Source organism: Nelumbo nucifera, chromosome 5, assembly GCF_055504915.1.
Source record: "Nelumbo nucifera cultivar China Antique chromosome 5, China Antique-T2T, whole genome shotgun sequence".
Taxonomy (NCBI): Eukaryota; Viridiplantae; Streptophyta; class Magnoliopsida; order Proteales; family Nelumbonaceae; genus Nelumbo; species Nelumbo nucifera.
The window spans coordinates 83,073,772-83,093,642 of record NC_142653.1 but is presented as its reverse complement, the minus strand read 5'-3'; the positions used below and the strand labels follow the sequence as shown (position 1 = coordinate 83,093,642).

At 36.4% G+C, this 19,871-nt stretch overlaps 1 protein-coding gene across 2 annotated transcripts in view; it reads left to right on the top strand.

Annotated features, from left to right (window-relative positions):
- Positions 1 to 19,871, top strand: part of LOC104593757 (uncharacterized) — a 107,258-nt gene that overhangs the window by 27,810 nt on the left and 59,577 nt on the right. For both annotated transcript variants that reach the window (XM_010253745.3, XM_010253744.3), the window contains exon 5: positions 19,683 to 19,805. In XM_010253745.3, the coding sequence (XP_010252047.1) occupies positions 19,683 to 19,805 (123 nt within the window). The remainder of the gene's footprint in view (positions 1 to 19,682; positions 19,806 to 19,871) is intronic.

The following is a 19,871-nucleotide window of genomic DNA, read 5'->3' as shown; positions in this document are numbered from 1 at the left end:
CAAAAAGATCATGTGTATTTTTTTTTCTGAAAAAAGTAAATTATTGTACTCAAGCAAAAGGAAATAGATACATCAGCATACTTGTACACCAAGGGCGTGTACAATGGGAATAAACAAACCATTCAACCCTTTACCCCATCATAGGCTTGTCCCAACTATATGGGGTTTGCTACATCAATCCTGTTTTGCCATTTTGTTCTGTTCAGTGCCATATCCCTTGTCAAATTATGGGCACTTAAATCATTTCTTACTACTTCCACCCAAGTCCTTCTTGGTCTGCCCCTAGTTCTTCCAACCCCCAGTGTTTTAAAAGCGCAAGACAAAAAAAGTGCAAGGGGCAATTTGCACCTCAGGTGCAAGGTGAGGCATGCACCTTTTTGAAGCAAGATGCAATAGTGCAAAAAATGCCAAAAAAATTCAAAGCACCCCCTGTAAGACAGCGGATTTTATACAAGTACATGGGCCCAGCTGACCCGGCATAGACCTGAGCTAGACCGGACTGGTTCAAGTCAATTACCCACTCAAGTAAAGCTATTTGTGCTAGTTTAAATAGAATTTTCTAGAATAAGGGCATGTCATTAATTAGGCATAAGGGTAAAATTGGCAAATGTGAATAGGAAGATTCTATAAAATGGAGCTTCAAATCACTATAAATAGGTATAAATAGGGTCCCATACCCATATGGGGACCCATTAATAACCTATTCGTAAATCCCATTATGGAGGAGAGAGGACCTAGACTCTCTCTCTCTCTCTCTCTTCCCCCTCCCTTCTTCCTCTCTCGCTCTCTTCCACCAACCTTTGTAAATCACTGCCATCTTCCTCCGGATCTTTAGAGTTGGACTTCTTTAGGCCTCACCACCGGGCTTACACCTCCTTTTAGTCATCTAGTAAAATTTAACATTTAGGTGGCAGGCTTTTGTTGTTTGCATTCTTTTTCATAGCAATATAAAATATATGAATCAACAACGCTTGGAATCTAAAATTCAACCTTTTAATCTGCCTTTCACACAAATAAGCTTTAAAATGTGCTGCATGAAGTTATTTTTTTTTAATTTATTGACATCAGAAATTTATTACACTTAAAAAGAGAGGTATTTACAATTTTATATAGTTGTCCAAAACAATCAATTTTTAGTTGTCTTTTGTAGCTTGGTTGGGTGTTATTTTAACACCTCTGTGATGCTTGTAATCAGTTTTTCTTTTTTTTTTTTTCAATAAAATTTTCTTTTTTACTTAAAAAAAAGATGTTAAACGTACCCTAGGATGTCTATTCTAAGCCACACATCCTCCTATCAACTGTATTGAACACTTTATATTATCAATTACATTGCTTTTTCCCAGATGGGCTCAGAAATCAGAATAGATCCTTTCTATCCACACCCTGTTTTGCCAAAGCATCAGCCAATTCATAACTGATCTGTAAATCCACTTTTAACTAATTACTTTGCCCCCTTTCCATAGTTGTACTTCTAAGCTTTCTCATGGTGTTCTTCTATTGCCAAGGAACCTGTCTTCTTTTTTTTTTTTGGTTTTTGTAAGGCAACTAATTGCTATTTTGAAGTTCTCTTCCATCATTAGATTCCTAGGGGATGCTTTAAAATGATGGAAATATTGAATTAGAAAAAAAGATTATCTTTTTATTTTTAAGGTTTTTTCTTTTCTTTATGGAATTTAAAAAGATTATCTTCATATTTTTCATTTTTTTTCTTTACTTAAAGTCTCAAGAGCTTGTTTACCTTTCAAATCTAAACTGAAAATCATTTACTAATAAATATGCTTGCAGAAAGAGGTTGAGTCCCTTCAATTTGATCTTTGCTCTTAGTAATGTCAAACCTTAGGGATCTAGATAAGACTGGACGGTTTTGAACATTGACCACTGTGGTGGTTTTCTGTTAAATCCTTTCCCTTCCCCCCATTGGAGAGGATAAGGGCCCTTTTGTCAGATTAATTCAGAGCACACCTCCAAACATGCACAAATGCATAACTCCAGTCTAAGGTTACATTCCTTGTGTGGCAGTTTATCTGGATATAATTCTTGGTATACAATTTGGATTTTCACAATGTGTGCTTGTTAGGCAGGCAAGGGGAAGATTAGGGCTGTTTACGGGTCGGGTTGGGTCAGTTAACTGATGTTTTTCCAACTGACTCGACCTGGTCGGGTTACCTGAAATTGAAACCGAAACCGACCCTATGTTAAGCAAAACCGACCTGATCGGTTTGAGTCGGTTTGGGTCGGTTTCGGCTCTACTTAGTGGTGACTCAGTTGCTGTTCATTTCTGGCTCTACATTCCCAAAGGAAACCGGCATTTCCTTAATGTTTTGTGGCCCATCCATGGATCCAGATTTTGTGGAGGGAGCAGAGTTTGAGAGTACTATTTGCTGGAGTAAGATTTCAATCTGCAGGAAACTATATAATGGATGGATCAAACTATCAAAGACGGCCGGATCCAACAAAAGCTAAGAAGATGCTCTCTGCTACTGTAGATAAGTAGTGGTGAAATACTGAAATTTAAGGCAAGCATTTATTCATGTACTCTTTTTTTATTCAAATTCAACAACATCTCTAGCTGCTAAAGCAAGGATATCTGAACAAGAAACAGTTCCAGGACAGAAGAGTTCAAGCAAGTCTTTGGCAGAATCGACTATTGAGAATCCTCCAAGCGATGCATTGGCTGGATCACTCCTTTTTGTCTGATATCCTTCTAGTAGCACGGAAGCATCACAACCCTATAAAGTTAAAAGCATACCTCTTGATGGAGTGATGGGTCTTGGGTCATCTTTAATGTTTACAACATATCTCCTGATGAACTTGGTAGTGAAGGGATCCATATAAAACTCGGTAGTGAAGGGATCCATATAAAACTCGGTAGTGAAGGGCTTCATACCTACTGATGAACTCGGTACAATGGAACTCAATCAAAATCCATTGTACGAGTAGTGTAGTGTAGTGCCTTGTTTCAATTCCAATTTCCACAGAATTTTGTGGAGGGTAACTGGTAAGTAGCCAAATTTGAGCATCAGATTCTAGACTCTAGAACATTGCACTACTCACTTTGCCAACTGGTGTCCACTTACACTATAGAGATGAGAGATATATGGGATAGGCTATAGATGATCATTAATCATCCACAATCAACGGTTAAGTTTGTCAAAAAACAAGAACTACCGAATCCTCAATCAATGGAATTGTAATCCAGCTTTCATTTCTATCCAAACCCATTACCCAAGAGTCCAAAACAAATCTGAGTTCAATTCAGGTAAAGGAATAAATTCTTCATGTAAAAACAAGTGTAAGTAAGGTTTAAAAGCAATCATAAATTGAACATCATTTCAGCCATCTCCTATGATAAAATTTAAATGGAAAATTAATCACAAAAGTTGTTCATTAATCACTAATCCAAAGTTGCTTGCAACCATTCAAAAACTAGGTGGCCTAATGGACTTTGGAACTTCATGTTTGAAGAAGAAATGCTGCCATGCTAATGACTCAACTGTCAAGAAACAAACAAGAAAAGTTTGTTTTAGATTTGTCACATTACTTGGAAAATGAAATTTTAAATTGTAGAAAAAATAATTACACTTGTAAAGATTATTAAGTCTTACCAAAAAACCAATCATCATCACTTAATTACACTTGTTCCGTTGTTCCTGAGAATTCTAAAACAAAGAAACAAATATTAGTTTGTAACCCAAAAAATTACATAAGTTATAAATAATATCATGAAATAAAGTTTATTCACAAGATAACAAATATTACCTAATGCAATTTCTTCATATTTTTCCACTTCATCCATAGCTTCTCGAACATCAATTGGGATTGGTTTGGATCGTAACCAATCTTGGCCACATATAAGAGCCTCCACCATTTTTGGAGATAGTGAACTCCTAAATGGATCAAGTAAACGCCCACTTGTGCTGAATGCCGATTCAGAAGCAACTGTAGAAATTGACATGGCCAAGACATCTCTTGCTATTTGAGAAAGTATAGGATACTTTTGAAAATTCATTTTCCACCAAATCAAAATGTCAAATGAATCACTTGGCTTTTCACAACTCTCTAACAAATACCTTGCAACCTCAGATTTACTTTCTTCACTTTATAAGTGTTTTGCAAATTGAGATGCTAAGAATCTCCATGTATCATCTTCATTATCATCAAAATCCATCTCATTAAAAGCTTTACTTGAACTTGATGCTTCATGTCCAGCATTGAAATTTGAATTGTATTTATGATCATGATAATGGTAATATAAACGATTAAGAGTTTCCTCTACTCTCTCGGGTCATCTCTCTGGCCTTCAAACTATCATATATTTGACGAAAACAAAATTTCACATATTTTAATTTGTAACAAGGATCCAAAGCAATGGCAACATATAACAAGAAATTCAGATTTTCAAGGTTCTCCCAATATTTATCAAACTTCCGTTGCATGTGCTCTGCTATAGAACTCAAGAGACTATCTCCACTTCTAGACAAACGAATCAACCTAGTTTGCAATGCCACAAGTTCATGAAAAAATGCATTCGATGTGACATAAAGCGATCCCGAAAACCACAACGTTACATTATAGAAAAACTTTAGGAACTTCACAAAACATCTGGCGTTGTCCCAATCATCATAATTAGGAGGCCCAACATGCTTATTCCCTCTCCCTTTTCCTCTCCTATTCCCACCTCCACTCTCCTCATTTTCATCCTCATCACCGCCTTCAAAGTATAAGAGATATCTTGGGTCATTCTTACCTAGCCAGTCAAAAGCTCTTTCAAAATTTTCAGCAACTTCCAACATCAAATAGGTAGAATTCCACCTAGTCTCAACATCAAGGCATACAAGATTCTTATTTTCTATTTTCTCCTTCTCAACACACCTTTTGAAAGTTTGAAACCTAGATGGAGATGATCTCACATATCTTATTGCATTTCGGATTTTGAGAATAGACTCGTGTAAGTCTTCCAATCCTTCTTTCAATATCAAATTCACAATATGAGCAGAACATCTTAAATGCATGAATTCATGTTCTAAGATGGTGCCTTTCCAATCCCTAGTTCTTCTTTTTAAATATCTAATTGCACCATCATTAGAACTTGCATTATCAACAGTAATTGTAAAAATTCCATCAATGCCCAATTCTAGCAAGAAATCCTCAATAGTCTTACCGATTGTTTCTCCCTTGTGATTAGGAACTTGACAAAAGTTTAATTTTTTTTTGTTCAAATTCTATTCACTATCAATCCAATGTGCTGTCAAGCACATATAATTTAAATTTTGGATTGATGACCAAGTATTAGTGTAAGACATATATGTTGATTTTTCATCACTTTTTGCAGTTTCATCTTATCCTCAAGAAAAATTTTCATGCAATCTCTAGAAACTGTGATACGGGATGGGACTGTAAACTTTGGTTGCAAAGCTCGAGAGTAGTTCTTAAATCCTTCCCCCTCCACAATCCTAAAAGGCAATTCATCAATTATAACCAGTAGTGCTTTTAGCTTCCTCAACACTAAAAGTCACTGCTTTTAGCTTACCAGTAGTGAGACCATTTTCTCCTCCTTCATTTTTATGCTCAAAAGGTAATGCCTTTTGCCTTTTATCAACCCTATAGGGATATTTCATGCACTGTTGTTGCAAATGACTCCACATGTTACTAGTTCCATGATTTTTTGTGTCACATGTGTAGTCTTTGCCACAATAGTTACATGCAGCCCTAGGTTCATCCTTATTCTCCATTTTAGTGAAATGGTCCCAAATTTCTGATTTTAATCTAGAACCTTGCCTTTTGTTTTGCTTAGTGGGCTGTGTCCTAGTAATTTTACGAGGAGCAGGGGGATTTTTTACGGGATTTGCAGCCTCAGAATCTTGTTGCTTTGAGCCCATTGCTACTGGATCTTCAACTTCATCAACCCCATGCACATTTTCATTTCTTTTAGGATCCATCTGAAAACAAAATACCATTATAAATTTATAATGATTATTGAGTTTCTCAAGATGAACATCCCTAATGTAACAAATTAAGAAAAAAAGCAACTAATTGGTTATAGTAAACAAACTATATATGTTATTTTTTTATCTAACATTAATTAAGCTGAAATATTTAAAATAATAAAAACATGTTTCAGAATATATATTTTTGGAAGTATATATTCTGATATTATATATATTTGATATATTTCAGATTTTGAAATATATATATATATCTGATATTATATTATATTATATATATCTGATATATTTCAGTAAAAATATATAGTTTTTTTGAAAATTATGAAATTACTATAAATATCTAGTAATATATTTCAAATATATATATGAAAAACATATATTCCAAAATATATCAGATATATATTTATTGAAATATATATATATATATATATTTATATTTCAGATATAGATTACTATATTTCAGTTTTAATATATATATTTCAGATATCTTACTATATTTCAGATTTATATATATATATAATATTTATTTATTTATTCCGGAAATATACATATTATATATAAATCTTCAGACTATATTTTCTGGAATATATTTTAAACTGAAATATATAATAATATAAAAACACATAGTTTTTGTGCAAATTATGAAATTACTATAAATATCTATTACTATATTTCAAATATATATATGAAAAATATATATTTAGAAATATATCAGATATATATTTATGGAAATATATATATATTTATTTATTATATATTTCAGATATATATTACTATATTTCAGTTTTAATATATATATCTATATTTCAGATATATTACTATATTTCGGCTTTATATATATCATATTTATTTATTTATTTCGGAAATATACATATTATATATAAAATTTCAGAATATATTTAAAACTGGAATATATAATAATATAAAAATACATAGTTTTTGTGCAAATTATGAAATTACTATAAATATCTATTACTATATTTCAAATATATATATGAAAAATATATATTCCGAAATATATCAGATATATATTTATGGAAATATATATCTCAGCTTTATTATATATTTCAGATATATATTACTATATTTCACTTTTAATATATATTTCAGATATGTTACTATATTTCAGCTTTATATATATATAATATATATATAATTATATATATATTTCGGAAATATACATATTATATAAACTGGAATATATATATATATATATTTCGGAAATACACATATTATATATAATATTTAAAAATATATTTTCTGGAAATATATATCTGATATATTTCAGAATATATATTTTTTAGATATAGATTTTTTCAGATATTTCGGTTTTTATGCAAAACCAAAATATCTTTATTTAACAGTTTTAAATATAAAATATATTTAAATTAAAACCGAAATATATATTTAAATAGATTAGGTTTTTCATACAAAACTGAAGTTTTTAAGATATTTTCTGGAAATATATTTAAAACTGAAATATATATTTTAGAAATATACACACACATATATATATATATATATATATATAAACAAAAATATACATACAAATATATTGGAATATATATTTTTTAGATATAGATTTTTTCAGATATTTCGGTTTTTATGCAAAACTGAAATATCTTTATTTAACAGTTCTAAATATAAAATATATTTAAATTAAAACCGAAATATATATTTAAATAGATTAGTTTTTTCATACAAAACTGAGGTTTTTGTGCAAATATATCATAAATAACTGGATTTTTTTCAAAGCTTAAACTTAAACAAAACACAAATAAAATATATCAACTTGTAACATGCATTAAATTAAAAAAAATTAAATAAAAAAATACTAACCTTTGAATGACTGAATGTGATGCTTGTTGCTTGAGTCTTAAGAAGTTGAGAGTTGAGATTTGAGCTTGAGTTGAGAGAATGAGAAGATGGGAGTTGGGAGAGCCAAGTTCGAGTGATGTCTTGAAGTTGAGAACTTGAAATTTCAAATTTTTGATTCTTGAGAGTCAAATTGTATTAGAGGTTGTGCTTGAATTGAGGGGCTAGGGGGGCGGACCAAGTTAGAAGTTATCAAGAAAAGAGAAAGTCAAATTCTATTAGAGAAAGAAGACTGAAATTTGTATATTTCAAGAAGCCTTCTAATCTAAGTAAAAAAGGACACCTAATTCTAATTGTAATTGGTTGCCTATTTGGTGTAAAAGACCTTAGAAACTAGGATCCTTTGATTCTTTTCTCTAATTTTTTCCAAAAAATGCAAGAAGCAATCATCTAAAGGAGGAAAGGTGTAGGGAGTAGATTAGGGATTCCTTGTCTTACAATACTTGCCATTAATGTCATTCCTAACTAGAAGACTAGAAATTAAGTTAGGTTGTAACTAGGATAGAGACAACTTAGTTAAGTAGGAACTAAGTAGGTTGTAACTACTAACTAGGAACTAACTACTAAGTCGGGTCGGGTCGGTTTCGGTTTTCAACCGAACCGAATCATCGGTTTATGATTTTTTATAACCCGAAACCGACCGGTGCTGAAGAAAACCTGGCTGACTCGGGTTGGGTCGGACTGGGTCTTCTTATGAACAGCCCTAGGGAAGATTTGCCTCATGCTCTTCTTTCCCTGTTTAAGGTGTTGCATGACATCAATTTGCATATCTGCTTGATATGAGTTCTTTTGGATCTCTTTCATCCAGTGGCGTCTTAAATGATTTAAAGGGACTATACTTGCTGGACCTTTGAAGGTAAAGGCTTACTTTTTGACATCATTCTGCAATGAGCCAACAAGTACCGAGTTACAGTGACAAGTGAGCAGGGGTTCCTGCACCATAATGGATGAGTGTCGGTAAAGAAGTTACTCTAAGAGATGAAGATTCATATAGCAACTTGGGATTTAGGCTGTTTAGAGTATGGAATTAGTGTATACTGGAGGTTGATAGTAATAAAAATCATCAAAATTCTGAAGCTATTACCAGGACTATACAGATTCCAAGGTCCCATCAAGAAAAGAAAAAGAATTTCAATTAGGGAGATGACAAAAAGGGATCCACCCTGCAAAAATACAGCAAAAAGATGTACAGAAATCCTCTAATGTATTTTTTTTGATAATTATTCACAGAACTGGCTTTTATGTAATATATGAAATCAAAATATACAAAATGTATTTTTTTTGATAAATTACAAATGTAATTACAAACCATATATTACTTCTTACTAAATATAGTTTTTATCTGTGTATCACCAGCCTCGGGGAGGGGGTGATTCCTGTATCATACATTTCCAGCATCATATATATCTGAGGCTTCTAGGTCTCTCGGGGTTCAGAAGGGGGGGGGGTTGATTTGTTTGTTTTGGTTTTGTCTTCCCTCCCATGTCTATTCCTCTTATTTTATCTTGAAAATATTTTTTTAGTTCGATGAAACTTATATTGTATTAAATTAAAATATGTGAAAAAACATTACAAGTTTTATCCAAAAAATATTTTCACCAATCAAAATAAATCCCTATACTGTTCATGCATTGGTAAGAGAGGACATGAGAGTAATTACAGCAGCACAATGGGATAAACCACGTACAGGAATCATTAAGATGAATTTTTATGGGTGCAGCCTTGGTAACCCATGCCAATCTGGTCTAGAGGGTGTATTCAGGACAAGGCAGGACATATTTTAGCGTTTTACTCTGGGCCAACAGCAATGGAGATTCAGTCAGAGCAGAATTGTGGGCTGTGTTGGAAAGAGTAAGAAGGGATAAGGCTATGAACTACATGCATGCCATCATAGAAGGGGATTCTTGAGTAGTGACAGGTTGACTGGAAAAGAACAAAAGGGATCCTTGGAGATACAGGCATAGGATATGGGAGGTAAAAGACATCATGAAGGATAGAAAAGTTACAATTGCTTGGGTTCCAAGGTCTGTCAATGGATTCACAGATGCTTTAGTGAAACTGATGGCTTTACGAAATCAGATGTTTTGGGGATTGATACCCCAAGGGGAGAGTTGTAATAGGCTTACCATTTACCGTTCAAGAGATGGTTAACTGAGGCTAACCAACTCTCAGGGATTAGTAGGTGTACCATGGGAAGATCAAGACCGTGGACATGATACAAAAAAGAAGACCCTTTATGCTTATCCCCAAACTGGTGCACTCTGTGTAAATCCGATGAAAAAAATTGTTACCACTTACTGATATCCTGTCCTTTTGCTGCAGATATTTGGGATTGTCTTTTCTTTTTGTTTGGTTGCAGGTGGTCCTTGCCAACGGAGGTAGATAAGCTTTTTGACCCTTCCACCTTTGTTTGGCCTAAAAGGAGGGGAAGGATTATGCGGAGAAGTGCTAGAGCAGCAATAAGATGGACTCTATGGGAAGACAGAAATAAGAGATTCTTCTCAGAAGAGAGAGATCCAAAGAAGTGGTAAAAGATTATGTTTTGGTGAGAGTAATACATTGGCTTAGGACCCTAGATTCTTTTTTATCTTGGACCTTTGATGATATAGGGGGAACTTGGGAGGTGGTGGCCAAAAGCTCCTCCAAAAAAGAAAAAGAGAAGATTCTTTGGGAACCCACAACTGAAGATTATGTGAAACTAAATTTTGATGTGAGTAGTCAAGGAAATCCGGGCCCTTCAAGCATAGGAGGGGTGCTGGAAAACAAAGAAGGGAGTATCATTGCACTATTTTCTGGTCCTGTAGGAGTGGGAGATTCCATCAGGGTGGAATTACTTGCGGCCATGAAGGGGGTACAGATAGCAAGCGAGATAAGTCTAATAAATGTAGAGATTAAACAGGACTCAAAATTGGTAATAGGATGGCTGAAGGATCCAGAGTCTATAATCTGGTGTTTTAGGGATGAGATGAAAAAGTTTAGTTGGCTAACCAGGAATATGAACTTGAAAATCTCTTGGGTTAGGAGAATTGCTAATGCTATGGTAGACGAGCTAGCTAAACATGGGGTAAACAGGTACAACTTGTATTGGGCTCAATTGTAATTGATTTTTGTTTCAATCCTTTTAAAGTTTTTGTGTGAAGGTAACACCTCGTGCCTCTCTGTGGGATGCTTGTAATGCCTATTTTCATTGAAATTAGAAGAAAAATAGCCTTTTGAAAAGAAAGGACTGTTTAAAATGTTGCAAAAAATCAAAAGAAAGTAGCATAAATCAGGTTTCAAGAAGAGAGAAGAGGAAGAAGAAGGTGGTGGCAACTAGGGTTCAGAGAGAGATTTTCGAACATAACCTCCTCTCTTACACCCATAATTCCATTTCATTAAGTTAAACTTTAGTAATTTACAGAGAGGCCCCTAGTTGGGCAGAAAATTAAAAAACATAACATAAGAAAGAATAAAAGCCCAGATTAAGGCCTATTACAACAAAAAACATAAAAGATAAAAAAGATAAACAGCCTATGGGCCATGCAGCCCATCTTCTCTACACTCCCCCTCAAGCTGAGCATAGATGTCAATCATGCCAAGCTTGCTAGTATCATGGTGAAGTTTAGCCTTGGGAATGCCCTTGGTGAGAAAATCAGATAACTGTCCTTCAGAAGTGATGAAAGGTAGACACACCTCTCAAGAAGCCACTCTTTCTCAAATGAAGTGTCTGTCAACTTCAATATGTTTAGTTCTGTCATGTTGCACTGGATTGTGAGCAATGTTGATGGAAGATTGATTGTCACAGTATGACATCATTGGCTTATCATGCTCAATACCCAGTTCCTCCACCAAGGATCTAAGCCATAGTAGTTCAGAAACTCCATGAGCCATGGCTCTGTATTCGACTTCAGTAGAAGATCGGGCAACAACGGATTGTTTCTTGCTTCTCCAAGAGACAATATTACCTACCACCAAGCTACAGTAACTAGATGTAGATCTTCTGTCATCAATGTTTCCGGCCCAATCAGCATTTGTGTAGGCTTCAAGTTTCATATGGTCATGCTTAGCAAATAGAATTCCCTTTCCAGGGGAACCCTTCAAATAACACAGAATCCGCTCTGCTGCTGCCATGTGAGTATCCCTGGGAGCATGCATGAACTAACTAATGCAACTGATAGCATATGCAATGTCTGGCCGAGTCATGCATAGATAGAGAAGTTTTCCAAGTTGCCTCTGGAAGACTCCCTTATCTTTCAACAATATTCCATCTGAAGCAAAGAGTTTATGACTCATATCAATAGGAGTAGCAACTGGTCTAGCACCCATCTTCTCTGTTTCAGAGAGCAAGTCAAGTACATACTTTCTCTGAAAGATAAGGATCCCATCTTTGGATCTAGCAACTTCTATGCCAAGAAAGTATCTCAATTCCCTCAGATCTTTGATCTCAAACTTTGTATGAAGGAAAGATTTGAGATCATTAATCCCTGATACATCATTACCAGTCACAACAATATCATCAACGTACAAAATCAGGTAAATTGCCAAGGATCCTCTCCTTTTCACAAAGAGGGTATGATCAAACTGAGTTTGTACATAGCCAAAGCTAACAAGATACGGGCTTCTGCATGATTGGCAGAAGTCCGTATACCTGAATGAGCAAATGCAAAAGAGGTTGAATTTCCTGGAGGGTTGGAAGAACAGGCCACACCCTCTAGGTGACTGATCATCCTTCCAAACTTCTCATACTCTGCCTTCATAGTTGCTAACTGCTCACTAGCAATCATTTCTTCAGTTAGGCATCTGTCACTATCTGGACTAGCAGCAATATCGACACTCTCTGCCTTCATATTATTAGACTTCTTTTGAAACCGAAGAGGGAGAAGCTTAGGATGCAATTTCCAACACTTGTCTTTAGTGTGTTTTGGCTTCTTACAGTACTCACAAATAATTTCTTTCTTCCCTGAGCTACTTGGAGTCCCTGTAACTCTCTTGGGTTTCACTCCCATATTAGCAAAGTGATCATTTAGACCAGCCCCTTGAACTTGGACAAATCTCCTGCTTTCTTCACTACTTACCAAGGCATAGGCTTGAGACAGTGACACACTATCCTTGGATAAGATATTTTGCTTTGTGATGTCATACTCTGGATTCAGCTCTGTCAAAAACTCAAACACCCTATTTCTCTCAACAAGTTTCCTGTAGGTCTCAACATCATTAGTGGTGTCCCATGCTACAGCTTCTACCAAATCGATTTCTTGCCATAGAGTTCAATATTGAGAAATAAACAACTAAAGGTTTCTCCCCCTGTCTCAAATTCTTCACATCACTCCTCAGCTTGTAAGCCCTGGCCACATTTAATTTCTGGGAATAGGTTTCAGCAACACTATCCCAAATTTCCTTCGCTGAATTCATCCACAAATAGTGTTGACTAATCTGCGGTTGCATTGAGTTCACAAGCCATCCAATAACAATATAATTTTCTTGCATCCATTTTTCATATGATGGATCATCTTCTGAGGGAGCCTTTTTGCTTCCGGAGATAAAACCCCATTTGCTTCTATTGCATATATGAATTTTTACTGATTGTGACCAAGCCAGATAATTAATTCCATCTAGCTTGACTGTGGTCACAGCCAATAGAGAGTTTACAGAGGCTCCCGGAACCTGTCCAGATTCAACAACATGCTTATTTTCAACTTCTGAAGGGTACATCTTCTTAAAAACTTCGAAAATAACTTCTAACAACTTTGAATAACAACAAATGAAGACAGAAGAAAAACTGTGTTGTGAGTCAACCTCTATGTAGCCGTACTTGCTACCTGCGTCACACCCGGAACCCAGGAGAAACAGAGAAATCTCAGCCGCTCCTTGTAGACTTCACAGAACACCAATCCACTTAAATCAATCTTCAAGAGGAGGATGAGAAAACTTTCAGTCATTGAGCGCCCAGGTCAAACTCCCTGTGGGGCCCACAATCAGGTTTCTCCAGAAAATTAGGGTTTCGGGCAACACACTTGAATATGTCAGGAGGATGACAAAACCAATCTCCTTCTCTCCAAAAACCACTAACAACTAGGCTGAAATAGGTTTCTTTAACTATCCGTACGATTCAATTCTCCATACACACTGTGTATGGGAAAAAAGAGGTGAAAAAAGGAAAAAGTCGAGTCTGCTTTGATATCAAGAAGAAAAACAGCCTTTTGAAAAGGACTGTTTAAAATGTAGCAGAAAATCAAAAGAAAGTAGCAGAAATCAGGTTTCAAGAAGAGAGAAGAGGAAGAAGAAGGTGGCGACAACTAGGGTTCAAAGAGTGAGATTTTTGAACATAACCTCCTCTCTTACACCCCTAATTCCATTTCATTAAGTTAAACTTTAGTAATTTATAGAGAGGCCCCTAGTTGGGCAGAAAATTAAAAAACATAACATAAGAAAGAATAAAAGCCCAGATTAAGGCCCATTACAGCAAAGAACATAAAAGATAAAAAAGATAAACAGCCTATGGGCCATTCGGCCCATCTTCTCTACAAAATTCAATAAATACTTTGCTTACTTATCAAAAAAAGTCATCTGATGCATGCCATCATCTTCTAACACTTTTCATTACCATATTAATATATTAATAAAATTCAGAGCTGTTATTCATCGGGTAGAGGTAGTTATTTTCTTCCACTTTATTGCAGCAACTTTTTTTTTTTTAAATCAATAACTGGAATTCATTAGATTAAAAGAATTTAGTTACAGCGCTCCAAAGAGAGATAAACAGGCTTAACTCTCTCCAGGAAGACAACAAAAAAGAAAAAGTTACAGAACAGCCCAAAACATTTGATCCCTTCCCACCCCCTGCTTTGCCAAAGCTTCAACAAATGCATCTTGACCCACTGAAACTTGATTTCCAGTCCTCTAGTTAGCCAATTAATCTCCCTCCTCTCATTAGCATATTTCCAAAGTCCACTACCTTCTTGTAACCAACTTAAGACCAGCTTTGAGTTCCCTTCAATGACTAACTTTTGTATATTTAGTTTCTTAGACTTCCTTATACCCTCCAGTACTGCATAGACCTCACCTTTGAGAGTCTCCAACCCCAATGGGACCTGAATACAAAGCAAGCACCTTCCCATCCTCATCTCTGAAAACCCCTCCTACACCTGATGGACTTGGATTTCCCTCACTAGTTCCATCAAATTTAGCTTTATAAGTCCACTTCCTGGTGGTGACCACACATGACAAACTAAAGAGCGGGCAGGAGTAGAATTTACCACCTCCAGCCAGCTATTTAGCAACATATTCGTAGAAATATCAACAAACAGGTCCAAGGATTTCAGCCAATGTACCAGCTTCACTGTTACTACTTCAATAAGGCATTCATTACTTCTTTCAACTTCAGAGAAAATTCTGGTGTTCCTTTCCTCCCAAAGAGTCCAGCAAACAACAGCCCTCACACATCTCCACATTATCCTTCCCCTTTTGTTTAGACAACCAAAGAACAAGGGGCTAAACAAACTTTGAATGTTTGGCAGTGGGGCCCACTTGCAACCAAAAGAGGAAAGAAACCACTCCCAAAGATCAGTAGCAAAGGGGCAAGAAACTAATGAGTGGTAGGAGCTTTAACCATTAGCCTTGCAAAGAATGCACCAATTCAGAGACAAGTACCAAAAAGGCCTTTTTCTTTGGAGTACGTCACAAGTATTACATCTTCCGAGGAATGCTTCCCAACAAAAGGCTCCAATCCTTGGAGGAATCAGCTCACCCCAAACATCCTTAACTGGAAAGTTTTGTGCAAATGGACTGGGTGGAGGCAGTAGAGACTTGAAGAAAGAGGCACAAGAGAAGGCTCCAGAGGCAGTTTGGGTCCACATTTTCTTATCCCTCTCAAAAGGATCCAACATCTAAGATCTCAACAGATTTATGACACTTTCAACCTCTACATCCCTTAAGCCTCTTCTAAGCCCCAGATCCCAATCAAACCCAAAATTAGACTAAGAAGGAACTAGAAAACTAGACACAACCTTGCCCTTAAACCGGGAGAGTGAAAACAAGGAAGGGAATTGGTTTTTCAAAGCTATCTCACCCACTCAAATATGCTCCTAAAACTTTACCTAATTCCCAGAGTAGAGGTCATACTTGATGTGCTGCAAAAAGGAAGGAAGAATGACATGTATAGATTTCCAAGGAGAGGCACCAACAGACCTTGCCAAAGTCCTAGTGTCCCAACCATCATTTTCTTGACCATGAATACTTAAAAGTACCCTTGTCCACAGTTTATCCCTCTCACCTCCCAACCTCCACAGTCATTTGCCCAACAAGGCTTCATTTTTCCTCCGAATGGTACCTAAACCTAACCCTCCGTCAGCCTTACTCCTAGAGACTAGTTCCCAATTCACCTTGTGATCCTTCCTCTCCTCCCCTGGTTCCCACAAGAAGTTTCTCATCAACTTCTCCAAACTCCTACTTATCTTCACTGGGATCCTAAAAACTGATAAGTAATACACAGACAAACTAGCTAGTGTAGACTTAATCAAAGTAATTCTACCACCTAGAGATAAATATTCTTTTTCCAAGAGGCCAACTTCTTAGCAAAACTATCAATCACGGGACTCTAAAAGCTCTCTTTCCTCGGGTTATCCCCTAAGGGCATCCCCAAATAGTTCAGCGGCCACTGAGACACCGTACAACCCAAAGCTTCAACCCTCTCCAATATAGCTCTCTCTTCCATATTGATGCCCACCACATAGCTCTTATCAAGGTTCACCTTCATATTTGACATTTGTTCAAACACTTGAATCACCAACTTCAAGTTTTTAGCCCATCTCACATCCTCCCCCTCACAGGACAAAATTGTATCATCAACAAACTGTAAATGGGTGATAGGAATGTTGTCTTTTCCAACTCTCCATCCCCTCACAAGACTTCTCGAATCTGGTTTCTCAATTAGCCTCCCCAACACTTCAGCGATCAAGGTGAAAAGAAATGGAGAGAGGGGGTCCCCTTGTCTAATTCCCCTAATAGTCGGGAAGTGATCCACTACCTTTCCATTTACCAGGATGGGGTAATGACAAGTCTCTATACAACCCAGTATCCATTTACACCATTTCTCCCCAAAACCAAAGCAATTCGACACTTGCTTCAAAAAATACCAATCAACCATATCGTAAGCCTTCTCTAAATCCAACTTGCACACAATCCCTTTCTTCCTTGTTCTCCGCATATCCTCCACACACTCATTGGCAATTAGAATTTGATCCACAATCTGCTTATTTCCAACAAAAGCCCCTTGATTCTGTGAAATTAGCTCTGGAAGCACCACTCTAATTCTTCTAGGCAGAACCTTCGCAATGATTTTTTACAAGCTATTAACCAAACTGATGGGTTTAAAGTCTCTTGGATGACTTGCTCCCACTTTCTTTGGGACCAAAGCAATAAAAGTTGAGTTCAGCCCCGGATTTATCACTCCCCTATGGGAAAATTCAATAAACACTTTAAGGATATCCTACTTTAATATCTCCCAACAGTCTTGGTAAAAAGCCATGGTAAAGCCATCTAGTCCTGGTGCTTTAGATCGATCCATTGAAAAAAACTGCTTCCCTTATTTCCTCCAACTCAAAATTTCTTTCAAGCCACATCTTCTTCTCCTCAGATAATTTTGGCCAATCTAACCCTTCTACCCAGATTCTCTGGTTTAACGGCCTTATAAATAAAGACTTAAAGTGCTCCACAAAGGCCCTAGCAATCTCATCCTGTTGAGATATTGACACCCCATCTATCTCCAATTTAGAACTCATATTTTTCCTTCTTCTACCATTGGCCATTGCATGAAAAAATTTGGTGTTTCAATCACCTTCTTTCACCCACTTATGTCTAGACTTTTGCCTCCAGCTGACTTCCTCTTTGAATAGGATGTCTTCTAGTTGCTTCCTGAGCTTCCATCTTTCTTGTTTGTCTCTCACTTTAAAATTGCCTCCCCTTTCTTTGGCATCCAACTCCTCAACCTGATTGATCACTTCTTGTTTTCTCTCTTCAATCCTTCCAAACTGTAGAATATTCCAATCCTTAATCTTCCTTTTTAACTTCTTCAATTTCTAATGAAATTTCATCCCCTCCCAAATAGCACTTGGGTTAGTGTCATTCCACCAATTTTCCACCAACTCAATAAACCCAGAGTGAGACATCCACATGTTCTCAAATTTTAAAGGAGTGGCCCCTCTAGTACCAAGATCCTCTCTCATTAAGGTAATAGGCCATTGATCCGATGTTACCCTAGGCAATGCTCTAGAAATAATAGTCCCCTAGTGCTCCTCCCAATCTGCTGTGATTAAAAATGTATCCAACTTAGAGCATATAGGGTTCTCATGGAGATTGGACCAAGTAAATAAACCATGTAGCAGAGGAACCTCTTTCAACTCAAAACTATTTATGAAGCTGTTAGACCTTCTCATGCTAGTGCTACCGCCTCTCCTCACCCTATTAGTCTTCTCTATGAATCTAATAACATTGAAATCTCCTCCTAAACAACAAGGGCCTTCCCAAAGTCCTCTAATGTCTCCCAATTCCTCCCAAAGTTCACTTGTTTCTCTATAACCAGTTGGACCATACACATTGGTTAATACCTACTCAAATCCATCTACCCTGTGTCTAAACTTGATAGAAACAGTAAACATCCCAATCAGCTCCTCCACTCCCTCAAAAACCTCTTCATTCCACATTGTCACTAAACCTCCTGACCTTCCCCACGAAAGACAAAAAGCCCAGTTGTTGCTCCTTACTTTCCACACCGATTTGGCCCATCTCCTATCAAACTCCATCAGCTTAGACTCCTGAATCAGCATTAAGTCTGGATCCTCTCTTCTTATTACTTCTTTTACTGCCATTTCCTAGCTCCCCGTAACTCCCTAACATTCCAACTGAGAATCTTCATAACCACTTTCTAAAGAAAACCCTTACCTGTCCTCTTTTCAATTGGTCCCTCTTCTTCTGCCCTTTCTCATTGCAGCAACTTATTTACTTGATTCTTTTTTTTTTTCTTTTGATAATTAACAGAAACTTCTATTAAGAAAGAGTAAGAGAATAAGATACAAGAGGAAGGAGGGGTAAAATCTCTTAACCCTCCCTAAAAGTAAACTTCAAATTACAACATCGCCCCAAAAAGGTCAACTCTTCCCACCCCTGGTTTGGTCAGTGAGTCTTCCAAAGAATTGGCACTCCTCTTACTCCACTCACCACTGAAACGTGATTTCCATGTTTTGAGAAAACTGTTTAACTTTCTTTTTCTCATTTAAGTACTTCCACAAACTGAACTTTCTATTTTTTTTGGATCAATGGCAGCATTTCATTAGATTAATAAGAAAAAGGTACAGCAATCCAGAGAGAGTTAAAAAGACTTAACTCTCTACAAGAGAGCAAAGTCACATCTCACAATACAGCCCAGTACAATTGATCCCTACCCACCCCCTGCTTTGCCAAAGCATCTACAAACGCATTTTCTGTTCTTTTCACCCACTTAAATTGGATGTCCATCCCCCTAGTTAGCCATTTGATTTCCTTTCTTTCATTAGCAAACTTCAAAGACCGCTTCCCCTCTGTAACCAGCTAACCACCTACTTTGAGTCCCCTTCAATAATTAACTTCTGTAAGTTAAGTTCCTTATTCTTTCTAATACTCTCTAGAACAGCGTAGATCTCAGCTCTAATAGAGTCCCCAACCCCAATGGAGCACAAATACATTGCTAACACCTTCCCCTCCTCATCTCTGAATACTCTTTCTTTTTGCTACTATTAACTTATGGAAATTCTAGTTTTTATATGGCACTGCCTAGTTTATGGGTAATTATGTATAATTTTATAAATTCTGCATTGGGCTTCATTTTCTGATTATCTTGCGTGGTTCCAGGTTCATGGCAATGTCTGCTTGTTCAGTGTTGTTGTGACACAAACTTTGGATTGGAAGTTGCATGCTTTTGATGTGTTATCTGAATTTGATGGGAACAGTGAAGCTTCTACTGGGCCAATGCTGGTAATATTTTTGTTAAGATGTGACCAACTACTTCTGTTTTCCTTCAATCTTCTGGATATTTTTCAT